Source organism: Eretmochelys imbricata, chromosome 17, assembly GCF_965152235.1.
Source record: "Eretmochelys imbricata isolate rEreImb1 chromosome 17, rEreImb1.hap1, whole genome shotgun sequence".
NCBI lineage: Eukaryota > Metazoa > Chordata > Testudines > Cheloniidae > Eretmochelys > Eretmochelys imbricata.
In genome coordinates, this window is record NC_135588.1 from 1,000,366 (window position 1) to 1,022,569 (window position 22,204).

Consider the following 22,204-nt stretch of genomic DNA (forward strand, 5'->3'; position numbering starts at 1 on the left):
GTGAGGGGAACACACTGGGAGCTACAAACAATGTTAAGTATGAGGGCAAAGGAAATGAAACCTGGAAACTCAGCCATAGACAAGAATCCAGTCCCAGTCTAGGCAGGAAGTTTACACTGGGCTTCTAAATAGACATGTTTTTCAATCAACAAGCTTTCTGGTTCCTCAGCTCTGTCATTGTGACAATACAGGAGAAGAAATGGGATAGATACCCTGCCACACACTGCCATCCTGACTTGATGGTCCAGTCTTACAATCTAGGTGCAGGTGGGAGCAACAGCCACTTTACGACAGGTGGGAGATGAAGAGAAATGCCAGCCATCTATACACAGAGCCTCCCAAAGTTAACTGCCCTTGGGATGAGCTGAACAGATCACAAGGCTCTGGATTGCCACCACCACCCTCAGCACTTCTAGGCTGGCTGTGTAATCCAATCGGAGTCCAGTCCCATCCCAGAGAGATTCTCCCCTGTGGTCTCCATGTCTGTGGGCCATGAGAAGGGCAGGAAGTGACAACCTGCGAGTGTTAGTCAGATGTGGTGCCTCCTTCCTCCCTGGCCAGTGCATTCTGCTCAGCAGTTGGATAGTCACATATTTTTTTAATTTGATATAATTATCTCCTAGAAATTACTGTAGGCAGCCTCTTGGGATCCAAAGCAATTAAGTGGAGATAAATTTCTTTCATGGAGCAAGCTGTCAAAGGATGAAGCAATTTTCATTCCCCATTTGAAGTGGAAGCTTTGGGTCATGCATGGTTTATTTGAAACAATGCCATCACCTAAAGCTGCTGATCTTATCTGTATTTCCCTGTCTCTCCATTTCAAACCGCTGAAGATGTGCAGCGTGGCACTGCCTGAAGTGATGACATCTGGCACTGGGCCAGCAACAGAAACAAGCTACTCCGCCCTGAGACGGAGTGCAAGAGGCCAAGCATTCCAATTAAAGAGGGGGAAAACGGATGGGAAATCTGGGAAGACCTAATAAGTGGGGAGCCTGCCTGAGGGGCCATGAAACCCTCTAGCGAGAGGAGATTTTTAGCAAAGCTTTTGACACGGTCTCCCACAGTATTTTTGCCAAAAAGTTTAAAAAGTATGGATTGGATGAATGAACTATAAGGTGGATAGAAAGCTGGCTAGATTGTTCTGCTCAACAGGTAGTGATCAACGGCTTGATGTCTAGTTGGCAGCCAGTACCAAGCAGAGTGCCCCAGGGGTGGGTCCTGGGGCTGGTTTTGTTTAACATCTTTATTAATGATCTGGACGATGGGATAGATTGCACCATCAGCAAGTTCATGGATGACACTAAGCTGGGGGGAGAGATAGATATGCTGGAGGGTAGGGATAGGGTCCAGAATGACCTAGACAAATTAGAGGATTGGGCCAAAAGAAATCTGATGAGGTTCAACAAGGACAAGTACAGAATCCTGCACTTAGGACGGAAGAATCCCATGCACCCCTACAGGCTGGGGACCGACTGCCTAATCAGCAGTTCTGCAGAAAAGGACCTGGGAATTACAGTGGACGAGAAGCTGGATATGAGTCAGCAGTGTGCCCTTGTTGCCAAGAAGGCTAATGGCATATTGGGCTGCATTAGTAGGAGCACTGCCAGCAGATCGAGGGAAGTGATTATTCCCCTCTATTTGGCACTGGTGAGGCCAAATCTGGAGTACTGCGTCCAGTTTTGGGCCCCCCACTACAGAAAGGATGTGGACAAATTGGAGAGACTCCAGCAGAAGGCAACGAAAATGATCAGGGGGCTAGGGAACATGACTTACGAGGAGAAGCTGAGGGAACAGGGCTGCAGAAGAGAAGAGTGAGGGGAGATTTGATAGCAGCCTTCAACTACCTGAAGGGGGGTTCCAAAGAGGATGGAGCTCGGCTGTTCTCAGTGGTGGCAGATGACAGAACAAGGAGCAATGGTCTCAAGTTGCAGTGGGGGAGGTCTAGTTTGCATATTAGGAAACACTATTTCACTAGGAGGGTGGTGAAGCACTGGAATGGGTTACCTAGGGAGGTGGTGGAATCTCCTTCCTTAGAGGTTTTTAAGGTCCGGCTTGATAAAGTCCTGGCTGGGATGATTTAGTTGGGGTTGGTCTGCTTTGAGCAGAGGACTAGATGATCTCCTAAGATCTCTTCCAACCCTGATATTCTATGATTCCTTAATGAAGGGCAGGGCACCATCCTGATGGAGGGACGAGAACAATGCCATTCTCTGGGAAATACCAGGCCAGGTTTTGCCTCATTTCTAGTGCTTTGGGGACAATATCAGACTGCCCAAGAGCACCACGCTGGTGACAAGAGCTCATCATGGCTGAATATCACAGCCGCAGCAGAAACCAAAGTCACAGTTTAGTACCTATCAGGAGGGTATCTGGTTCTGTAGAGCACAGCAGGAATCTCTGCAGGATTAATACACAAATCCAACAGTTCCACTCCTCTGCACATGAGAACACACTGGAGTCTCTCCAAGTGTTTATTTCACAACACACACCCCCAGCATACAAACAAATCAACCAACCAAACACACCTCAAAATGGAGTTTTTACCCAAAAAGGGAGGAGAGACAGCAATGCTGTGGAGTCCATTAGAGGCTGCATTCCTGCTGTTGATTTTACTAGGAAGGAAGTCATCACCATGAGTGGCAGATCCCTCAGGGTCCTCCCTGTAACAAGCCAATATCACCTAGTGCAGCACAGGAAAGCCAATGACCAGGGGCTAGGTCCAACAGCAGCATGGAGCTGGTACTGTCCCTGCCGGCCAGCGCCAAGAGCTAGAATGGGATCCAGAGTGTAACTGGTAATTCCAAAGGGCACAGCATCAGCAGAGGACTCAACATGCAGTGAATGGACATCTCTCTCATTTCAAGGAAAATTTCAGATTATTTTGTAGTTCCCAGCTTGGAATACTCAGGGGGAAAACCTTCAGAAATGCTGGCCTGGATGCTCCAGGGGACTGAAATACTCAAGAGCCTCAAAACACCTTCACTTAAAACAAATAAAAAGTTTGGGTCCCAATGATTTGTTTGGAAATTGGTCCCCAAACCTCTCACCCAATGGTCAGAGTTGTATATGTCACCAGAGCCAGTTCATGACCACAGAGAGATCAATTGGCTGGTCTAGTTGGAGTAACGCAAACACCTATTGTTCATTGCCAGTATTTCTTCTTTCATGACCATAGAATCATCATAGGACTGGAAGGGACCTTGAGAGGTCACCTAGTCCAGTCCCTTGCACTCATAGCAGGACTAAGTATTAGACCATCCCTGATAGGTGTTTGTCCAACCTGCTCTTAAAAATTCCCAACGATGGAGATTCCACAACCTCCCTAGGCAATTTATTCCAGTGCTTAACCACCATTTTTCCTAATGTCCAACCTAAACCTCCCTCACTGCAATTTAAGCCCATTGCTTCTTGTCCTGTCTTCAGAGGTTAACGGGAACAATTTTTCTCCCTCCTCCTTGTAACAACCTTTTATGTACTTGAAAACTGTTATGTTGCGCCCCACCAGTCTTCTCTTCCCAGTAGCAGCCATGAAGGGGTGGAAGAGTGGACCAGTCTCTATGGATTGATAGGAAGTGATGACTCTTCCACCCCTTCATGGCTGCTACTCCATTTACAAATTAGCAGTATTCATAATAATTTACAAAGCATAACACGTCAGTACAGAAATCCAGCAATCAGTGCATATTGTGATCCACTCAAAAATCCCTCCCTGTTCTACGTGCACTAACCCTTAGGGCCCTGGCATTTTCAGACTGCTACTGGCTGTAGATCCACCACTATGGTATCTGAGACACTCCACATCCACAGTCACCACAGGATACTGACAGCAGGAGACTCCTTTAGCCTGTCTCACACCAGTACAATCAGCAGTGAACTTATTTCACTAGTGACAGTCAGAGGGAAATCAGTCTGGATGTTTGTGTCTGAGATCAGGTTCTGTCTAGGGGTCTTCAAGAACATACACAGATTTCTGAGCAAAAGCAGCTATGGCACAGACTGGGCTGAGGAGAGCTCTGACTGTGAGAGTTTCCTGTATCATCTGATGGATCAAAATTAATTTTGTTATTTAGGACAGAAGTTGAACTCTCTTTAAAAAAAGAAACACTCCAGAAGTGGAGGAAAGCAAAATATCTCATTTGGCCATAGGTAAAATTTTCAAAAATGCCAAATGTTTTAGGAGCCAAAGTCCAATTTTCAAAAGTGATGTAAGGGCCTTAAAAGCCTAAATCTAACAGAAAGTCAATAGGTCACTAAGTCTCTTTTGAAAATTTTACCCAATAGTAGCTTTTTCATATTTATAACAAAATCAGCATCCCTGTGACACGTAGGTATTGGGTATTACACACACAGACCTATTAATAGGAGGCACTGGGACTGAGTCTGCAGTTAAGGTTCCATCCACTATTTCAGCTACAGAGGGGGTTTTACATCCTTGCTATAGGTGAAAAAAAAGTTGGCCAAAGTCAGCCACACTACTTACTTTTGGGGCAAAGACTGATTTTTTCTGGAAAGCTACAAGAAAATCCATTCGGTCATTTAGGAGTTGGAAGAAGCTTGTGTCGAATATGTTTTTTGGACCTCTCTAATTTACAAATGGCCTTGTTTCCACACCAGAAACTTTGTTTTAGATCTGTATCGACCTCTCTTCATCATAGGGTAGCTTTGAAAAAATTAAAAAGAACAAAGTTTTCACCAAGAAGGTTGGTGGTGACTAGACGTCTAACATAGTGAATGCCCCCAGTGAAAATGCGGTAGGACAAGAGGCTAAAATAGGGAAAGAACAAATTAAAAATTACTTAGACAAGTTAGATGTCTTCAAGTCACCAGGGCCTGATGAAATGCATCCTAAAATACTCAAGGAGCCGACTGAGGAGATATCTGAGCCATTAGCGATTATCTCTGAAAAGTCATGGAAGATGGGAGAGATTCCAGAAGACTGGAAAAGGGCAAATATAGTGCCCATCTATAAAAAGGGAAATAAGGACAACCCGGGGAATTACAGACCAGTCAGTTTAACTTCTGTACCTGGAAAGATTATGGAGCAAATAATAAAGCAATCAATTTGCAAACATCTAGCAGATAGTACGGTGATAAGTAACAAGTCAGCATGGATTTGTCAAAAACAAATCATGTCAAATCAACCTGATAGCTTTCTTTGACAGGGTAACAAGCTTTGTGGATGGGGGAGTGCGGGAGGGAGGAGGAAGCGGTAGATGTGGTATATTTTGACTTTAGTAAAGCTTTTGAAACTGTCTTGCATAACCCTCTCATAAACAAACTAGGAAAATGCAACCTAGATGGAGCTACTATAAGGTGGGTGCATAACTGGTTGGAACATTGTTCCCAGAGAGTAGTTATCAATGGTTCATGGTCATGCTGGAAGGGCATAATGAGTGGGGTCCCACAGGGATCAGTTCAGGGTCCGGTTCTGTTCAATATCTTCATCAATGATTTAGATAATAGCATAGAGAGTTCACTTATAAAGTTTGCGGATGATACCAAGCTGGGAGGGGTTGCAAGTATTTTGGAGGATAGGATTATAATTCAAAATGATCTGGACAAACTGGAGAAATGATCTGAAGTAAAGAGGATGAAATTCAATAAGGACAAATGCAAAGTACTCCACTTAGGAAGGAATAATCAGTTGCACACATACAAAATGGTAAATGACTGCCTAGGAAGGAGTACTGCGGAAAGGGATCTGGGGGTCATAGTGGATCATAAGCTAAATATGAGTCAACAGTGTAATGCTGTTGCAAAAAAAGCGAATACCATTCTGGGATGTATTCGCAGGAGTGTTCTAAGCAAGACATGAGAAATAGTTATTCTGCTCTACTCCGCGCTGATTAGGCCTCAACTGGAGTAGTGTGTCCAGTTCTGGGGGCCACATTTCAGAAATGTTGTGGACAAACTGGAGAGAATCCAGAGAAGAGCAACAAAAATGATTAAAGGTCTAGAAAACATGACCTATGAGGGAAGATTGAAAAAATTGGGTTTGTTTAGTCTGGAAAAGAGAAGACTGAGAGGGGACATGAGAACAGTTTTCAAGTATATAAAAGGTTGTTACAAGGAGGAGGGAGAAAAATTCTTCTTTTTAACCTCTGAGGATAGGATAAGAAGCAATCTTGAATTGCAGCAAGGGGGGGGTTAGGTCGGACATTAGGAAAACTTCCCAACTCTCAGGGTGGTTAAGCACTGGAATAAATTGCCTAGATTGTGGAATCTATATCATTGGAGATTTTAAAGAGCAAATTAGACAAACACTTGTCAGGGATGGGCTAGATAATACTTAGTCCTGCTATGAGACCAGGGGACTACACTAGACAACCTCGAGGTCCCTTCCAGTCCCATGGGTCTATGATTCCATGACTTCAGTAATTCAGTGAGTGGTTAAGGGTCTATTACAGGAGAGGGTGGGTGAGGTTGTAGAATCTCCATCATTGCAGATTTTTAAGAGCAGGTTAGATAAAACACCTGTCAGGGATGGTCTAGATAATACCTAGTCATGCCATGAGTGCAGGGGACTGGACTTGGTGACCTCTCGAGGTCCCTTCCAGTCCTATGATTCTATGTAAGTTATTAATATTATTCACCATCATTGTCTCTATTTACTAGAGAGGTTGACAGACAAAAATCTTTGTCAAAGATAACATTTTCTCTGTAAAGTGCTGACAATCAACATTTTATGTCAAAATGCTGTTGCTTTAAACAAGCTTTTGGTGTGCATTATTTCCAGAGACATTCCATGTTAAGGATGTTACAGAAATGTAAGAGGAGGATTTCACATGGCAATAACCAAATGGATGAAGCCCAACGGGAAATAATTATTTTAAAGTATCTGGTCACTATTAGATTTTTAATGGCAATGTTGCAGTTCTGTAGTTTGCAGATGAGTCTACTTCCTTCAGCAGCTGTCACTCTATGCCAACAACGTCTGTGTCTGGGAAGAGTTTAAATCATTCCAGTGAGCCCACACTTAGTAACTCCACTGCCTTCTTAAGGGAGAAAGAGGACTTGTAGCTCAGGTACTGGACTGAAACTCTGCAGGTGTAGGGGTTTGTTCCCTGTTCTGAAACAGACTTCCTGCCAAACCTGGGGCAAGTTCCGCAGCGCCTCAATTCTCCACGTGGGGATAATCCTTCTCTACCTCACAGGGGTATTGTGAAGATACACTATCAGATGCTCACATATGCTCTGGTGATGAACACCACAGAAAAGCCATAGGCTAGTAGACAGCCACAAACATGGCCATGAGATTCTGAACACTGAAGAACAAAGACTCCATGATGATACATCCAGTCCTGGTCTAACAAGGCCTCCTAGCTAATGTGAGATGTAGCTGTATTGCATGAATACATGACACAAAGATGGTGAGCCTAACACCATTAAACAAAAGGGAGACAGATTCTGCACCCATTCAAACAAGGAAAGGGCCTTCCTTCAGATAGAAATGTGGCTAGCAGACTTGGAAGTCAATGACAGAAGGTCATTTTCCATCTCTCAGAGACACAGAGTATATATACACATCTGTTATTGGGCTGACCACTCCCTGCATTTCATGAAGTCTTTACTTTTCTGGCAAGTTTCCCAGAATGTGGCTCTTAGCCAGGCTAATAGTGAGGAACTACAATGGCTGAGAAGTTCTCTCCTATTATTGAGGTCTTTCTCCAGGTGTCGTGAAGCTCCTCTGAGTAGCTAAATTGATGGATACTGAATCCTGTTGATACTCCAGTGTGGCATTTTAATGCAAGGAACATGACTGAAGAGCCAACATCAAAAACATGAAACATGACAATTAAGGATCAAGCCCAATGGCTAAGGGAATGGTCAGATGGCAAAAGTGTGAGGCCCAATATGGGTAAGGGCATGAATTAGGAGTCTCAATGGCTCAGAGCAAGTTTTGGTAGACAAATATACTGACACATGAAGAGAAGGGAGTGAAGGGAGTAAGGTAACTCCCTTCTCTTCATGTGTCAGTATATTTATGCCTGCATCTGTAATTTTCACTCCATGCATCTGAAAAAGTGGGGTTTTTTTTTACCCACAAAAGCTTATGCCCAAATAAATCTGTTAGTCTTTAAGGTGCCACCGGACTCCTCGTTGTTTTTGTGGATACAGATTAACGTGGCTACCCCTCTGATACTTGACATCATGCAAGGCGCTGGATTTTAATGAGTTGTTTTGATATACATACAGGCTAACCAGTAAATTCCAAAAGATATGAACTTCAACATTTCACTTCTTAATACTTTAAAGAAGTGGTGAAGAACACCCCTTTCATAAGAGTGTTGTGAACTACCTGGCACTGATATTCTGCCAGGAAGGAGGGTTTAGTACTACTTAAATGACTGCAGTGAAAAACTGCCAATGCAACAGCAGCTAGCCTCCTGGCCACTCCAAAGAAAATGTATGCTGGAAGCAGAATAAGCCCTTCAGAATGGACTCCATATTACTATCTCCCCAGATGATGCTGCGTGGGAGACCTCACACTTGGATTCCCTTCCTAGGTTACTCCCCTAATTAATCCTGATGTTTCCTGGTGCCTGAGTTTGGGACCATGTGCTCAGTAAGATCTCTGAAGAGAAAGGAGCTTTCTGTTTCCCAGGAGTCCAGGCCGAATCCACTGAGCACCACTTACCACAAAGACTGAACAAAGAGGAGTTTCCCATGAACAAAGCCTGACTTGTGGTGGTGGTGATGTGTGATGATGATAGTAATCTGATCTACAGGAGAAGTTTCCTAAATACTGACGGGCTGAAAACGGCTCTCGGGTGAATCAGATTTACTCTGTACTCTCAACATCAGTGAGAGGAGCTAGCCATTCACCTTTGACCCCAATACTTTCTTCTTTGCCACTAGGAACACTTAATGTGAGAGTCTAGGCTTTTCACTGATGGTCATGCCAGACCTCCAGTCAATGCTGGAAAGAAGCCCCTCACCTCCAGCATGGAGTCAGTGCAATGGGGCTTGAACAGAGTGTTGTCATGCATGCTGGCACAAGTGAGTAGTATCCAGACTGTCTGCTTCACTGAGAACTGGCAGTATGTCCTACCCAGCACAGCAGGGGGAGGCTGGGCAGGAGACAGGTGGGCGACGGCAGGGGAGATGGATGTCAGTGGGTCTCAGGAAAATGTTCGGCCACACTCATGGCAGTGACAGTCAAAGTTGTTTACTGTGCCTGTTTTCAAGAGCACATGCTCCTACCCCCAAATCCCTGTGCACTCCCACCTCCCCTCCACTGTGCCCTGCAGTGACAGACAAAGACATAGCCTGGGTCCTCCCAGTTGTTGCACAAGGTGCTCTGCAATCCCAGGGCAGTGCAAGGCTGCCCATAACTCAGGCTAGGCCCAGACCAGGCCCACAAGCAGGAAGGACACTACTTCCCCTTTGCAAGAGGTGTCCCTCGTACCCGATGCACCAGGCCCCCATCTGTGCCAGGAGGGATGAATTCTGAAACGAAACTGTTTCCAGTGACCGGGATACTTTCACCTCCTATAGTGCCATCGGATACCAGATAGTCTCACCCACTTCAGATATGGGGCTTCCTGGAGAGGAGTGTCTCCTGGGGGGCAGAGATGGGCAGGCCTGTCGGAATTCAAAGGACACACTCACACTGAGGGCCTCCGGAACACCCCCTGAACATGCAGGGCTGGCTCTGAAGTCACAGACGGAATCAGCTGGTTCTACACAATGTCCAGAGGCTATGGCTCTTACACTACCAGATCCCTCAGACTGCAGCAGGAGTCAGGGTCTACCCAAAGGCACCTAATTAAACATTATTTCCTTCACCAGCTTCTGTCCCTGTGAGGCAGAGTTCACGGCCCCTGAGGCATAATACTCTGCATCCCCTGGGGCTGTGTTAATGTTAGAGCAGAGAGGGCAAGTCTGGGGCAGAGCAAGAATTACTGCACTGACGTCCTGCCCCATGCTTGATGCCCAGCCCACACTTCAATACCATCGCTGTGTGTCTCGGGCAGGCAGCCATCCCCACAGATCTTCTGCATGGCTGGATGAGCTAAGATGAAAAGCTTCAAGCTCCTGAATATACCACATCTGCAGCAAACAGCAGCTCACAGCACACATTAAATGGACTATCAGCTGGCTAATCAACAGGTCTCAAAACATAATGGTAAACAGGGAAACATCACTGAGTGGGTGTGTTTCCAGTGGGGTCCTGCAGAGATTGACTCTTGGTCCTGTGCTATTTATTTAACATTTTTATCAATGACTTGGAAGGAAACATAAAATAATGACTGATAAAGTCTGCCAACGACACGAAGATTCAGGTAGTAGTAAATAATGGAGACGGGTCACTAATACAGAGCTTGATAAAATGGGTAAAAGGAAACAATACTGTTTCAATGCAGCCAAATGTTAAGTTATACATCTGGGAACCATGTGCAGGTCTCTCAGGATGGGGAACGATGTTTTGGAAAATGGTGACTCTGAAAGGGACGTAGGGATCATGAAGGAAACCATCTGAACACGAGCCCCCAGTGCGATGCAGCGGCCCGAAGAGCTAATGCCATCCTGGGCTGTGTAAACAGGGGAATATCAAGTGGGAGCAGAAAGCTAACATTACCTTGGTATTTGGCACTTGTTACCGAAATACTGTGTCCAACCCTAGTGTCCGTAAAGTAAGAATAAAGAAGGATGCTGAAAAATTTGGAGAGGACTCAGAGAAAAGCCATGAAAATGATTAACGGATTGGAACATGCCTGAGAGCAGGCAGGTCTACATTACTACTTAAATCTATCTAACTTACATCGCTCAGGGGTGTGAAAGGACCCCTCCCCCTGAGCAACACAAGCTTCGCACTGTCCATACTGGTGCTACATCGGCGGGAGAGCCACTTCTTGCCACGGTGGAGTAATTATGTCAACGGCAGAGCACTCTCCCGTTGGCAGAGCACATCTTCACCAAATGGGCTACAGCAATGCAGCTGTGCTGCTGTAGCGTAGACTTGCCCAGTGACAGAAGGTCAATCTATTCCATTTAACTAGGAGAAGGTTAAGGGATGACGTGTTCATAGTCTGCAAGTACCTATTTGGGGAACAGAACTACCAGACAAAGATCTAATGGCTGGAAACTGAAGCTAGACAAATTCAGACAAATAAGAATTGTGCAAATTTTTAACAGAGAGGTCAGGGTGGATTGATTTAAATCAAAGTGACAAATCACTGATTTTAAAATCAGCAGGCAGGAAAATCTTTATTAAAATAATCTATTTTAATCTTGTTTGGCAGTTGTTTTTTTAAATTCTTTTCCTAAAGAAAGGTTGATTCTCACTGGTTGGTAACCATTAAAATATGTTGATTTGCAACTAAATATAACCTTTCCACTAAATTTGGTACTTCTTTTTGCTAACCAGGAGGATACACTGTGTCGATACACATTTATTTAAGCAATTATCTAACTTGACATACATTTATTCAGATTCTTAATTTTTACTTTTTTTATTATGTTAGAATATGGTGAATGATGCATTTCCTATTTACGAGATGGTGACTCATTTTTTTACTTATGACTTGTGACGCAATTATTTGGATGGAAATTAGAATTCAATTGTACAGTTGCATTCAAATGCACAAAACCAGCATTTTTTAAATAGTTACATAAAAATACTTTAAATGTGCAGGAGACATAAGAAAAAAATAGTTTGTCAAAACTTACTTTGCATTTAAAACTAACAGATTTTATTAACCAAAGGAACTATTTACCTGTAGTTAAGTGAACTGACTGTTTCTAGTCCCATGCCTTTCACGATTTTAGACTTACTAGTTCTCATCCTCTCACCTGACATTTTTATTCACAGATTGGGAAAGGAAAACCAGCTTTCTGGCTTTTTCAACTCCCAACCCATTCCAGGGCTCTGAATGAACTAGTCATTGAAATAAAGTAGTTGAATAAACCAAAATGAGGTAGATATTCTCTCTGCTCTTGTAGAATTGGCACCTCAACAAACTCTGGTTTCCAGCTTAGCCAGAGACTTACATCTGCTCAGTGGTCTGACTTTCTTTGAAACCTCGGCTACAAATATGCACTGCTTAATTTGTTTTATTTAATTAAAATTATTTTAATAGATTATAGTAAGTTTAGGTTTTTTCAAATGTCATTTTCAAAAGGTTTATTTTTAAAAAGAAAATGGATTTAATTTAAATAAAAAAATCTGTTTTTTTTTTAAATGTTTTTAAAAGTTTATTTTTATTCACCCTAAGTGAGGGTATTTGACAACTGGACCAATTTACCAAGCGTCATGGTAGATTCTCCCTCATTGATAATTTTAAAATCAAGATTGGATGTTTTTTTTTTTCCTAAAAGATCTGCTCTATTTCAAACAGGAATTAATTCAGGGAGTCCCACAGCCTGTTTGACGGGAGGGCAGAACACATTATCCCAGTGGTCCCTTCTGGCCTTACCCTCCAGGAATCCCTGCTGCTAGAATTTGCTATTCCGCTGGCTAATGCATGTCATGGAGGAATGTCTTTTGCTGTGGGACTGCTGACCTGTGTCTCTCCCGGACTCCCATGGCTATTGAGAGTGTCTGATCAACAGCCAGCCAGCCTCTATGACAGTGCCCACATTCCCTTAGCCTGGTGTAGCCAGAGGGGAGTGCCCCCTCCTCTCAAACCCAGGCCTCAGGCAAGGTGTGGGGGAGCATTCCCAACCCAGCTGTGACATTTCCTTCCACCTATACCTGTACAGCTGTTTCCTACATGGCTGCAGCCTCAAGAGAGGTGTGTGAGGCTTCTGTAGGTACTTGGGAACAAGACGGAACAGAAACGCTTCACACCTGGCTCCAAAATTACAGCACGCTGGAACATGGCCAACATAAACTGGCAGAGTACCAGTTGCAATGGACATCAATTAAGGAGCCTGTCATCCTCAGACTGCAGGGTTTTCTCTTTGCGATCTGCATCGCTCCATAAGCCTTCAGCAGCACCAGCCCTGGAGTTTTCCAGATGGGATCATTTCCCCCTGATTCCACTCACTAGATTTATGGCAGGATTTTTTTTTGCCTCCCCCCCCCCCCTTTTTTCTTTTTTTAAGAGCTTGAACTATTATTCCACATTGCAGATTTCTCCAGGGCTGCATTTAGTGTCCTCATGCAAGACTACAGCTTGTTTGCACCAAGCTACCTTTATCTTCAGCCATAATAAAACAGAGTTTTAAAAATATGCTCATATGTTGCTCTGTTTAAGCAGCAACGAGCAGGCCAGATGAAATGAGAGCTGGTCAGAATCCCTCTGGTACGCAGCCGTGCAGAGTCTGGCTAAGGGCACCAAGGGTCACTAGGCACTCCAGCATGCCCTGTTCTATAAAACACTGACCACAAGCATAGGTCAGAGGTCAGCGTGTCCTCCATCTGCCATACTGGGCCGGGGAGACGGATGGATCTTGAGACCTCCTATCACAAACAAAGGATGTCAATGATGCCTGGCAAATTCAGAATGCCCGAGTGACTCAGGGGGTGTCTAGACAATCACTGGCACATAAGGTTCAAAGGAAACGCAAATAAGAACAAAAGTTCATGCCAGGCAACACGCTCCATGTTACCTTCTCAGTGGGTGAAACCCGTTTTTTTGTCTATTACCAGTGACATCAGCTTCTGACGTTGGTTGTAACTCACCATCAATGCCTTTTACAATCCAAAAAGAAAAGGAGTCCTTGTGGCACCTTAGAGACTAACCAATTTATCTGAGCATGAGCTTTCGTGAGCTACAGCTCACTTCATCAGATGCATACCGTGGAAACTGCAGCAGACTTTATATATACACAGAGAATATGAAACAATACCTCCTCCCACCCCACTGTCCTGCCACATGAAAGGGAAGGACGAGGTCAAGGTGGAGGTTAGTTACTGGTCTGCAAGTGTTTCAATGTTTAATTCCATAGCCTACGGGCTGCCAGCTGCTGCCACGTAGCTGCTTGTGGCAGGGCTCAGTGTGGCAGGGCTCTGTCAATGCTTGTTTGGAAAGCAAGGCAGACAGAGATGAAAGGAGTTCTTTAAAGGTGACTCCTCCTTGGACTCTTTCACTCTAGGGCTCTCACTGCTTCCCTCCTCCCCACTGAAGGGAACTGAAAGCCCCTTGCTCTGATGGGCTGAGCAAGCGTTCCAATGTGGCTTGGCACAGACACAGTGCCTCGGGGACATGCACAGGAGGGTGCTGGGAAGCAGGCACATCACTTTGCCTCAGGGTTCTCTTTCCTGTTTGGGATGAGGCTGCCTCTCGCAGAGGGCCCAATTCTGCCACCCTTACTCCTGCTGGGCAGCACCTTCCTCTGAAAGAAGCCCTACCGCAAACAATGAGATTACTCGTGGAGTAAGGTGCTGCTCAACATATGGGTGACCTAACTGAGCCCAAAGCCTTTATACTCCTCATTACCCACATTGCTCTACCAACTACCCCATGGGAACTTCCTCCTGCTAGGCTTCTCCCAGCTGCATTTTTTTAGCTCAAAACAACAAACTTCAGAGCCACTCTCAGGAAGGTAAATGTCTTTGCCTCTGCCCCAGGAGGCTTTCAGGTGATTAACCACAGATCTGTCATCTTAGGAAGGACAGGACGTAGGTTTTCATGAGGCATTCCAAGGCTATTCCTCTGGCCCTTCTCCGTGGCTCTCTTTCTGGGCAGACAGATACTCTACTTCACACAAAAAATGAGCTGAAAGTCTTTAGAAAACTGCATCTTGCTAATAAGCATCTCAATGCTCTGCTAGCTAAATGGGTTAACGTTAGCCCAAGCCTAACAAAGAGAGCTCCTGAGTGGCCAGTGCAGTGGCCAGCAGTTATGGAAACCCAGAACATATGAGCCAGACTAGAGAGAGATTAACAGTTCAGAAAACATATCTGGCCTGGAATCACAGAAAAGAGGCTTGTACTTTTCAAAGAGAAACAAAGGCCCTTAATGGAACCAGGTTTGGAATCAATTGTTTGACTGTTCCCCCAGCAGGTGACCATACACATAGCAGGCAGCTGAGGGTTCGTCAAGTACGGAAGATGGCAAGTGTGAAAAACTAAATGGGCCCCCATAGCTGCAAGAGTGACGCCCCACCTTGCATGGGCCAATCCCTAGACTGGACTGTCTCGTTCAGAGACACATGGCAGGGATTCGCCTCCTTTCCAGGACCATGCCGGAGGCAGATCACTTGGGGTCTTGCCAGTGGGGAAAGAGTTCACCACACACATACAAAGAGCATGTTCCTATGAACACGTGCACAGAGAAAGGCTCCTTTTTGTTTCAGTGGGGGGAGTCGTAGTGACTAGCCCCATAAGCAAGTGTATTAATCATTCACCGTCTGGTTTTAATCCACACACTGCTGATCCTGCGTCTCACTGTATTGTTATCAGGGGAAGGAGCATTTCTCTTCAATCTTATTCACCAGCCAAAAACGTGAAAATGCAAAAACCACATTTGTGAAGGGCTTTCCCCAGGACACAGGGCCCCGGACCCCAGTGAGCTGGGGCTGTCGCCTTTTAATTGGGATTTAAAAACCTTTTATTAACATGTGTCAGGGCTGGGGTAGGCGAGAAAGGGGCTGAGGTTTCAGGACCCCCCCTTCACAGAAATTTATTGTGGGAAGGGACATTAACACTTTGTCTTCCACACCTCCCTGGCTGGGGCTCACACAGGATCTGCTCCTCAGGTACCAGCTTAGGCACACAGGTGCATGTGCTGTACAGTGTTTCAAATTTAAAAGACAGGCAGAGCTGCTAGATCTCTCCCTGTGTGCCCCCAGCCTATGCAGAGTCAGTAGGAATGGACGCTCACTGAGTGATGACGCGCATCCAAACAAGTCTCTAGAATTGCCACACAGGAGACCTCCCTGCCATTCTCCCCACCTGGGAGTTCCACTTCCCAGTCACAGCCTTACCACCAACTCCACAGGAGCCCTCCTGCAATCAATGGCCAGTGAGCATGGAAGAAACCATCCGATGCCCAAGACCCCCGGGAGAATGCACCTAGTGCACAGAGCAGACGGACTCTAATCAGGCCTTGCTCTGTTTTCAGTCAATCCAAGTGTTCGCCATGGGAAGCCCCCACCAACAGCACCATGCAGGCACAGATGAAATCCGCATTCTTTACCTTCCCCTCTGCCAGCACCCTCCCTTCACCACACCAGCAAACTCAGCACTTGCTCTGGGGAGCAAAGCTAGGTAAGAGCCGGATAGTAGGGGCATGGGACCAGCTCCCAGTGAAAGGGGGACAGGCCTTGACAAGATGCCCATAGTCTGTAAACCTGAAGCCACAGTATGAAGTCTCAATTTGCTGGTTATGTAGACTGCAGTTGATCGGTATGCATCACTGTATTCCACCGCATAAGTCCTGCATACAAGTGTGTGTTTCAGCAGGTAATCACCCAACACACACCAATTAAAACACCCCTATGTAATACTCAGCTCAGAACTAACACTTACGGGGGAGCTTGAGCTGGGGAAAAGGTGACAATCACAGGGGTAGCGCATGAGAAGACAGAAAAATCTAAACATCATGCTGGCTCCAGCATGAACCCCACCGCAGAAACTCCCAGCAATGAAAGGAGCTTGTTGATGGAACTTCTTCATCCACAGCAAGATGGAGGCCAAATGTCCAGTGACCCACTGAGAAATGCTGGCTGTGAAGAGGCTCTGATGGACTGCAGCACTCTACTGTAGAATGGGACTGAGGGAACGAACAGAAGAACTGGCAATCACAATGCTCAGAATTTATTATTTAAGATAAAAACACAGACCCTGCCCCAAAGACTTGCAGTCCAATCTCAGGTATTATCAGAGAGGGGCTAAAATCCAAATGTCTCTCTCTTCCTAGGTATTTGCTATATTTAGATAAGATCACTGTCACATGCAGAGTCTGGGGAACACGGCAATGTGTTTAGCACCTGTGTGAATGAAACAGGGGGTTGTGAAGAACTCGCTGCAAAGGAAACAAAGAGACGTTTCCTAAGCACCAAGGTGTGAGAATTCAGTACTGAGAAGGGCAGTTTCACATTCTCTACCAACAACCTAGAAAACCCATGATGTTTGGGTGGATGTTGCTTCGCTGTGAGAGACACACGCAACCCCCCCACCCCCTTTCCACAGTTCTCTTACATGCCCCACTGGGGACCAAGAAGGGAGAAAACCTCAGCTCTGTGGCTGCTCTGCAGCTCACTGAGGGCTAAGGGACAATGCTTTGAGCATGTCAGTATTTGGGGAGGATACTCTGAATGCCTCTGGTGCACAGTGGGAAATGGCAAAGCCCAGGGAATGCTGACACAGCAGTCACATTGTGCTCTCTGGCCAGAGCACGCTGTCTGCCATTTCTATCATGGGTTCGATGCTAGGATTGGGATGCTGGGACTACAGGTGCACATGTTAGCTTTGGGCCTGTCATCAGTGCTGACTATATGGCCAGAGTCAGACTGTCTTCTCCCACCCAGCGTGGCCCAGAAGAACCAAGCCCAAGCTAGTCTGCAAGGCCACCAACACAAGCCAGCTTCCCTGGGGGAAAGAAATAGCGACTGCAGGGTTGCTATTTTAAACTGCAGGAACATGCCCCTAAAGCCCCTCTTCCGATGGTCCCTTCCTGGAGCGAGGTGCTTCTTGAAGCAGGGACAGTGACTGTATTCTCCTCTCTGCCCCAGTACAGCGTTACAAGCGGCAGTAGGGCAGACAGGGAAGTGAAACCGCAAGTAGCACCTCTCAGGTTCCCCTTCTCACGAGGGTCCCAGATTTCTCAGTCAGTTCAGGAACAGGTCCTGGAGAAGTGACACCTAGAAATGCACATCTCCGGCCAGCCCCAGCTTACCCACTTATCTTACAGACTGCTCACAGTGGAAACTAGTCCCAGCAGCTCCACTTCTCTTCCTAGAGTCCTCTCTGCTCAGGGAAACACCACAACATCCTCCTGGGAGAGTGACAGCTCCAGGTCTGGGATGCTGCCCCGAAGGGCTCACCCAGGCAACACACGCAGGGGACTGACAAGCTCCACCCTCATTCCTGCCCTGCCCTGTGTGGTCTGCAGCCCCAGTGTCACTCTCCCCTCTCCATCCCCAGCAGGAGTGCATATGGCAAGTGCAGGTACCCACATCCCCCCTGGCTGGGCGGTGGCACGGAATGGAACCTAAGCCCCACATCAACAAGGGAGCTGATTTCATTATTCTAAAAACCAACAGCCGAGGAAAGTTCAGGCTAGACCAGGCTCCTAGAGCAAAGAAAGGAAAATAGAGAGCGGGCAGCGGGGAATGCTTTATATTCCTAAAAGCCTTTTGTACGTTAACACATGGTGTCTGCTTCTCTCTAGTCACCTATTTATCACTCTCCTCTTTAGAGAGGGAAAAAAGCCCTGGCTGCTTTCCTAGCACAGAGTTTTGTGGCCGGGGGAGGGGGAGGGTGCTTTAAGCATGATGCAAACCATTTGGAGTGGAGTGAGAGTGCTGCCAACACAAGCTGCACTATTTAAACAAGTGAGGAAATGATCGTATATACAACATGCCAGCGAGCACACACACACACCAGAGGAAGTCGAGAGGGGTTTTCATGACACAGAGCTGGATGTCAGCGGCTAAAAGGTCGATATTTTCCCTTAACACCCTTCTCAATGACTTAATCGTGTTCCGTTTGCACAGAAAACTTCCCAAGAATAAAAGTCTGGAGGAATCAAGGGGGGATGTTTAGCCTAGTGCTGACCTTGTCCGAGGTTTTCTCTACGTAGCAGGGCTCCTGGGGGGCGACCAGCAGGGGGACGAAGCCTGAAAGGAGCCGATCCTCTTCCAGGCTGAGCAGGGAAAGGTCATCATCGGGGTCCTTGTATAACGGCACCTCTGACTGATTCACTGTGGTCAGTATGTTACAGAAGTCGGCTAGTGTCGCCCACACGTCCACTGAGACCCTGGGAGAATGAGGGGAAGAGATATGATCAATTATGGCATGTTCTCTGCATCATCACACCAAATATTAGGGAAGTGAGATGAGGCAAGATGCACCTCCCAGCACAGAGTAGCTACCAACATACCCTTCAGGGTAGGAGTCCAGCCACATGGGCTCCCAACTGGACAGAGGGTTTTACCCCAATCAGTGAGCCCAGCACTTGCTAACACAAGCCCGCTCCTTTCTGCAGATGAGGACAGTCAAGAGCTCCCCTTACTTCTCTACTGTGGACCAGGAAGCTCCCAGAATCCACCCCCCCACACACACACATTGTACAGCCCACCCCTGCAAGCCCAACCTGGTACGGAGACGCGGGGAAGCATCTGCCCCACCCAAAGCCCCAGGTGATGCTGAAAATAATCCAGCTCACTCCAGAGACAAGTAATGCTCCATGTTATGCCTGGGAAGGGGGAAGTCACCCGCTGGGCAGCCCAAGGATGGCTCTCTACTCTACTGCAGCCACAGCTCCAGCCCTGGGACGCAGCCGACTTTCTCCAGCCCCTCCTGGAAGCTAATGTCCCCAGGGCCCTATCTGTGTCTCACAGAGCCCAGGCTGCTATCTGCCATCACATGCTGTGGCCATGCGGGACCGCAGGGGCTTTGTCTTAAAATGCCAGTCACTAGTTGTTACACCGTGTTTCATTTCTGGTCACAATTTCAACACTTTGGAGTGACCTGCAAAGCTGCCTGTGTGGCGTGTCACCTTTTTCGAGCACCAGGGACATACAGAGCCCAGTGTGTCAACACAGCACCTTGAGCAGCTTCAGCAGCTGGCTGTAGACTCTGCTCTTCTCTGAGGGCAGCTGGAGCCCAGGGCCCCGAGTGTCGAGGTGGGGCATGGAGGCAGAATAGGTGCACAGAGGGCCTGTGACACATTTGGACAGCAGACCAACAGCACAGCTACAAGCTCGCAACCAACTGCTACTTGTTAATTGTTTCACACAAGGATTTTTTCCGGAGAGAAAGGAGGGATTTTAGATCGAGGTAGAAGTGCAGGGAGATGGGAAAGGGAAAGCAGCAGACTGAGCTACTTCTGGGGCCTGCTGTGCTGGGATCCCTATGCCTTCGGGTCCCAGACAGCAGTCTTGTGCCGTGCCCATCTGTGCCACCTTGATGAACTGTGAGGTGCAGGACAGAGACCAATGCCGGGGGGATGTGACTCTCCACAGCCAGAGGCAGCCAAGGGGCTGGAGCAGGCCCCCTGCTCCATGAATTGCTCCAGGTGAACAGAGTCTGCACTCGTTTATTTATGGCAATCAATGTACCAGGAAAGTGCACTGAAATGAAACATCTTGTTTTCAAGAGCGTCCTGGGAGCTGGACGGAATGAGCTGCCATTAATCAAAGCCCAGCACATAATCAGCACACGTGTAACACAGAGTCGCCCACATCCCTGAGCAGGCCCCGGCAAACATGTTGCAGAGAAGAGGGCCTTCGAAGCCCTCTGTGCACAGACACCAGGAGCTGGGCTCATTCACAAAGCTCCATCACTTGGCTCAGCCAGGTCTGGCTGTCAGAACTGTTTAAATATGGAAAAAAATAAACAGTTGCAACACGGTTTTCGGAGGGGTCTGTCCGAGGCCCTTGTGATGTAATGGGAAACACTGCATTTGTGCTACCAGCTGGAAAATAAACAGAGCTGTGAGGGTTAAAAGGAACTGAACTTTCCACGACCCCTCTCTGCAAAGAAGAAAATAATAAGAGGAATGATCCGCTGCCCCACAGCTCTGATAGTTTATCCTTCAGCCCAGGCTGCAGAGACAAGCACCGGATGTGACAGGGCTGCTCTGGGCCACCTCCAACGTGAGCTCTGCCCATGGGAGACACGCAGGGGTTGACATACTCAGCCCTCCCTCAGTGCCCTGCTGGGGACTTGACTTTGCTGCATGGGTCTGGTCACATAGCACTCGTGGCCCTCAGACTGAGCGGGCTGCTCCACACCCGGATCAGCAGCGAGAACACCTGCAGAATGAAAGGAGGTGCAAAAGCTTCAGGCATTGGCAGGGGACACAGACAGGGAGTGCTCCCTTTCCAGCAGGGGTAAGGGGACATGGAAGACACAGGGTGCCGGGGGAGCAATCCCAGACCAGAGGGTGGGACAGGGCCAACAGGGTGCTAGTGGCACAGATCTATGGCCGAGGAGGGAAAGGGACACACAGCAGGAAGTGCTCCATGCCAGCTGGTGAGGAGGACTGGTCACATGGCAGGGAGCACTTCTATTTGGGAGCGGGAGGCGGAGGCATATCAGCACGCTGCAGAAACACTCCTGACCTGACATTCGTGGCCTTTGCTCCTCAACAGGCTCAGTGTCCAGTGCCATCACCAGGCCACACAAATGGTCACATCACTGCATGTAAGAGAGCTCTCTAATCTTGCAAGTGGCAGCACTGGGGCATTCCCCTCCTGCAGGCTTAGCAGCTCTGCACAGAAGCCTCCCTCTGTAGTCACTAGCTCTCCAGCCCCACTGATGAGGAGTTTACCCTTCCAGCCCCCTATTCCAGTACAGGGCCCCCTAGACCTTTGCAGCATCCTCCCTGTTCCCCACAGCTTCACAATGGCTCAGCAGATCTGCCCTTTCCATTTTACGTGTCAGATTTCCACTCTACGGTCCCCTCAATCAAGCTGACGGTCGGGGCAATTTTGTCATGAGTTATCAACACGGCTGCTGTGTAATTCAGAGCAGGGGCTGGGCTGCATCCATTAGGTGTGATAAACCTGTGTATGCATGGGACCTTGGCGATAAGGATGGAGCAAGAAGTGCTTTTCCTTTGCTGTTTTCGCCCTGGTTTCCTGCTGTGACACACAATGATGGGGATTTAGCTGGGAGTGCACCTGACAGAATCTTGTGCAGCGGCCTCCTTCCTGTGTGTCTGCATGAACATCACTACAGGATTAGGTAGTTCTCCAGGCTCCACACACCCAGCACCAGGTCCAGCTGATGGCCAAAGAATCAGGAAGTTCATTGCCTGAGCCCTTAAGAGACTGCCCTCTACGGGGACAATGGAGGGACGTGCAACCCTCGGAACCCAGCCAGGTGCTTTCTCCTTCAGCCCCCAGGGTCCAGTGGCGGTTTCTAGGTATGCCTGGCTTGTGTCACCTTGATTGGATTGTTCTGACTCAGGGCATTTCTGTGCACAGATGCTCAGAGATCCAACCATCAGCATGTGCTGTACGTACACAATATCTGAATTGCAACAGGCCTTTTTGTGGAGCCTTTGCAGAGGGCTCTGCAGAATTGCTGACATCGAGCCCTGGAGCGCACAGTTCCGAGGTAAACAGAACGAAGCTCTCTGTG

General features: G+C 47.3%; 1 protein-coding gene across 4 annotated transcripts in view; it reads right to left on the reverse strand.

Annotated features, from left to right (window-relative positions):
* Nucleotides 1-22,204, reverse strand: part of SMG6 (SMG6 nonsense mediated mRNA decay factor) — a 172,803-nt gene that overhangs the window by 52,819 nt on the left and 97,780 nt on the right. For all 4 annotated transcript variants that reach the window (XR_013348254.1, XM_077836597.1, XM_077836596.1 and 1 more), the window contains exon 13: nucleotides 18,671-18,872. Coding sequence is in view for 3 of the 4 variants with exons in the window: in XM_077836597.1 (XP_077692723.1) it covers nucleotides 18,671-18,872 (202 nt within the window). In the remaining variant the exon portion in view is untranslated. The remainder of the gene's footprint in view (nucleotides 1-18,670; nucleotides 18,873-22,204) is intronic.